Source organism: Pseudochaenichthys georgianus, chromosome 23 (assembly GCF_902827115.2).
Source record: "Pseudochaenichthys georgianus chromosome 23, fPseGeo1.2, whole genome shotgun sequence".
Taxonomy (NCBI): domain Eukaryota; kingdom Metazoa; phylum Chordata; class Actinopteri; order Perciformes; family Channichthyidae; genus Pseudochaenichthys; species Pseudochaenichthys georgianus.
In genome coordinates, this window is record NC_047525.1 from 252024 (window position 1) to 257023 (window position 5000).

Sequence of the window (5000 nt, forward strand, 5' to 3'; positions counted from 1 at the left end):
TGTCACGGTTTACCAAATACCACTTTTTCTGAAAAAATGCATAAAATGATGCAATATATGTTAAACACATGGTTTATAAATGTAATTACTGGGTTCCTTCTTCTGATCACCTCATTTGGGCGTGCACATTTGCCGCCCTTTAAAGGCTTCTCCCAGAATCAAAATGTGTATATATGTGTATTGCTCACCGAGTTACCTTTACTTCTTGAAGAAAAACTTCCTGCATGCCTCCACAGTGAACGCACATTTAACCTGCTCATGTGGAGAGTTATTGTAAATTGTAATCCCTGTAATGATGCTGTAAGAGTCCTTTTTGTTGTTCTGTTTATGTTTCATGTGGAAACTACTTGAGCAGGTCTCCCTTGAAAAAGAGATCAATGATCTCAATGGGATACACCTGGGTAAATAAAGGTTTGAAATGAAATGAAATGAAAAAAACGGTGTGAAAAATCTTAATGAATTCATTAAAAAAATGAACGCAAATGAATCCCATTACGTTCGAGACAAAGTTGTTCCCCTTATGCCAGTGGGGATGTGTACCATGTATTGTGCGGCAGTGAAAGAGTGCAGGACCAGGCGCCTACACTGCTGAATTCCATCAGGCATTTTACTCAAATTAGCCCCTATTTTAATTGACATGTTTAATGACTCATTTGAATCTCTTAAATTAACCCAGGCCTCACTTTCCCTTACTCTGAAAAATAATCAGGACCCTTTGTCCTGTGCCTCGTTGCGTCCTATAAGCTTGATGAATGCTGACTTCAAACTACTGTCCAAACTCTTAGCTTTACGCCTTGAGTCCACACTTCCCTCTGTTATCTCTCCTGATCAAACGGGTTTCATTAAAAATAGACACTTTTTTTAAATTTAAGATGGTTATTTAATACAATTTATAACCGATTTCCTTGTACTGCTCCAGAAGCATTAATATCCTTGGATGCAGAGAAAGCTTTTAATCGTGTGGAGTGGGGCTATCTTTTACTCTTTAGACAAATGTGGCTTTGGCAAAAATGTTACGACCTGGCTTAAACTGCTTTACCTCGCCTCAGGCCTCCGTGAGAACTAATAACACTCAATCAGAATATTTCCCTCTTCTTAGGTCCACCAGACAGGGTTGCCCTTTGAGCCCTCTGCTTTTCGCCCTTGCTATTGAGCCCCTTGCCATTGCGCTTCGCTCTAACCCCCTCTGAGAACAGAGGGTCTCTCTTTATGCGGACGACCTTCTTTTGTATCTCTCTAACTTGTCACTTGCCATGCTGGACTCATTCGGTTAAATATCAGGGATAAACTTAATCTTGCGAAAAGTGAATTATTTTCTCACACAACCGCACGTACATCTCCGTTAATAACTTCCCCTTTAACTGTTAAGCCCTGTGCCCGTTTTCCAGGTTTCAGGCTCGAAAATGACATTCCCAGAACAAAAGACCATATCTTCTAAAAGGGGTAAATTAATCATCCTTTTTCTCAAAGTAATGATATACCTGTGAGTTGGATGTAGAAGAGTCCGAATCAATTTTTTAAAGTAAATTCAGATTGACTATAGTAAAAATAATGTAAATTATAGTTTCCGTCCAAAAAGAAACCATTACTTATAGTGAAAACCACCATTGAATGATGGGATAGTAGACTAAAAGCTTTAGGAATCCAAAGTATAACATATATACTGTAAGTACTCTGTATCAAGATTGATGCAAACAAACAAGTGACATTTGACCTTTTAGAGAGGTTTAGAAAAAAAAAACACCTCTGGGGTCATTTGGATGGGTTTGCCATATCTCTGGAACCCATCGGTCGATTTGATGATTGACATCTCTTTTGAACCATTAGAGCCAATAGAATCTAGGGGAGGTTCCTAAATCCATCTAAACATTACCATTGGTGAATGAGTGATGCGTAGCCAGCATGCCCAGAACCGGAAGCTCTCATACATCATAGCAGCTATGAAAACTACTCCTATTGACAAAATGTTATGATGGATTATCAGTAATCATTTCAAAGTGACACAGAGACATTGGATTAACCTTCAGCAGCGTTTATATGCGTCTTAATGCCATTGAACACAACTTTGATCAGAAAACAGCAAAGGTAAGACCTATTTGCCGCTTTGGCTCCGTAAAGTGAAGTTGTGTGTCGTCTTTGCTTGCGTTCGCCACCCTGAGTTTTGGCTGCACAGTGATGATACTTATACCATTGGAGTCTGTGGAATCCCATCTTTCATGTGATATCTAGTTTGTGCAGATCCGATGAAGTATACAATATTTCTACCGTGAGTTATGTGCTAAGTGCGTGCGTTAGCACTCTTTCGCTTAGTGCTAATTCAGACGCTTGGCGTTAGAGTTGTGTTACGTACAAATGGTTCATATCGTCAGGTAGCTGAGTTTCTTCCTGTTTAGTGGGTATGACACAATCTTAGTTTGTTAAATGTTAAGAAGCCCTCAGACGCTGTTTCTTGCAAGATGTTGCTTAACAGGTTAAAGTATATCTGCAAAGTGTTACATGTCTTGGAATCCAAGTTACTAGCAAATGTAAAAGTCTCTGTAAGGCCAATTGTACACCTGTTTAGAACGTATGCAACAACAATTTGAACGCTGGTCACTGCTCCCATTACATTTGGCCACGAGGATCAACTCGGTGAAAATGAATACTCTCTTTCAGTGCATACCTACTTTTCTTCCTTAAGCATTTTTTTGAAAAACGGATAGCTTAATTTTGAGTTTATTTGGAACAAAAACCCTAGACTACGTAAAGACTCTCTACAAAGGCCAAAGCCTCTTGGAGGAATGGCCTTACCAAACTTTAGGTTTTACTATTGGCTTACAACCTTAGAATCTTACAGTATTGGCTTAGATCTGAAACACTTCATCCTCGCCCGGCTTGGCTGGCTATGGAGTCTTTTTCCTCTAAGCCTGTGTCACTGACATCACTTGTGCACTCCCCCATCAACAGCCCGGTTTCCCTCTATGCTAAAAATATGTGTTAAAACCTCCTTAAGGATTTGGAATCAGTTCAAACGTCACTTCGGTCTGCAAGCTTTTTCTACCTCGGCTCCACTAGCTGCAAATCATGGTTTTCCACCTCCATATCAGATGGTGCATTTTCGATATGGTCAAACCTTGGTATTAAACAATTTAAAGATGTACATATGATAATTGGTTTGCATCTTTCAACAGCTCTCGGAATTGTTTTTTCTAGATACCTGCAAATTCTGAGTTTTGCTCGAAATAGATATGGCCCAGTTTCCCAACCTGCCTGGCGACATGCCTCTAGATGCTTCTCTCACTCAGGTCCCTGCGATGAAAGGAATGATCTCATACTTTTACAATCAAATCCAAACCCCATCTTCAACCTCTCTAAACTCTGTGAAAGCTCGTTGGGAGGAGGATTTGGGGCAGGAGATCTCAGAGGACCTTTGGGACGGTATTCTTAGGCGTGTGCCCACCTCATCTGTCTGCGGCAGACATGGTTTGATTCAGTGTAAGCTTGTTCACCGCACATTGGACTCAAGTCAGGCTGTTCAAAGTGTTTGACAATATAGATCCTTCTTGTGAAAAATGTCATCAAACACCTGCAAACCATGTACGTCATGTACGTCTCTGCACAACTACTGGACTTTCAATACTTTGTCAGAGGTAACTGGTAGGGATCCGATCGGGAATTTGCCTTTGCCTGGCTCTAAGCGGACCTTATAGACTTTGCAACATTACTAGCAAGATGCCTAATACCAACAAGATGTAAATCAACACCACCTTCCTACAGTATGTGGATAAGAGACATGTGTTATAATTTACAGCTTGAAAAGATCTGTTACACACTGAAAGGCTCCTCCAGGAAGTTCAAAAATGGCTGGGGGCCTTTATTTGAACTATGCAAAGAGGATGACCTTCCCAGATATTCCAGAAAACACCCAAATCTTTTTTTATTTGCTTTACTCATTTATTTAAAACGTTTTATTTTATTCTGACCTGGAGAGAATGAGGTTATTATTTGTTTGCTTTTTTGTTGTATGACCAAGCCAACTATTTTGTTGTAATGTATTGTTGTTATGATCTGCACAACTGTAATGTGACACTGTCAATCACAACTGCTCTGTAATTTCTGTCAATTTGTGATGAAAATCAATTAACAAAATGGAAAAAGGAAAAACAATGTTAATTATTTACCTTCAAGGGACTCTATCCCAGTGGCCTGAGACAGTAAGTCTTCATGTCTGGCCACAACCTGGATGGAGGAAGTATAAACACATAAGAATTATTGTGGTTTAACACTAGAAACCGCTAACGGGTCAATTTTACCCGCAGCTTTTTTTTTTTTTTTTTTTTTAAAATTGTATGTAACTTTTTTTCAATAAAATATTCAAGTCTCCCAGTCAGTGACTTTTCCTGAAAGTGTGTTATGTAGCATCCTCTGTTGTTAAAAATTGTCAATATGAAGTCAGATTGAAAAAATCGCCAAAAGAAATGCCATTTATACCTATTTCCGCCAGCGGGTAATATTTACCTCATAGAAAATGCAGCGTAAACAAGACGTTTTGCTATAGCAACGCCTTTTGTCTACTGCGGTTCCTTATAGATAGAGAGATAGAGATACAGATTGAGAGATAGAGAGATAGATAGAGAGATAGATAGAGAGAGATATATAGAGAGAGAGATATAGAGAGAGAGACAGATAGACAGATAGTTATAGAGAGAGAGAGATTTGTACCTAAACAAAACACAAGTCTAACACCAAGCGTTTAAATCAGCACTGGTAGTGATATTTTATACTTCATGCTATCTGCACAAACTGTATCCTATGAAAAGCTGAGAGTCCACAGATTCTATTGGTATAAGTTTGATCCCTGTGCGATCAAAGCTCACTGTTCTGTATGATAAATAAAAGAACATTGTACCTTGCAAATCAATAGCGGGTCAATTTGACCCGTTGGCGGTTTTAGGTATACAGCGACCTCTGGCGGTTCTAGTGTTAAACAAGTGTATGCTTCATTTCCAATAAACGATATA

General features: G+C 39.2%; 1 protein-coding gene across 1 annotated transcript in view; it reads right to left on the bottom strand.

Moving 5' to 3' along the window:
• Positions 1-5000, bottom strand: part of cog5 (component of oligomeric golgi complex 5) — a 76843-nt gene that overhangs the window by 64578 nt on the left and 7265 nt on the right. The window contains exon 3 of the mRNA XM_034075274.2: positions 4161-4218. Coding sequence (XP_033931165.1) covers positions 4161-4218 — 58 coding nt within the window. The remainder of the gene's footprint in view (positions 1-4160; positions 4219-5000) is intronic.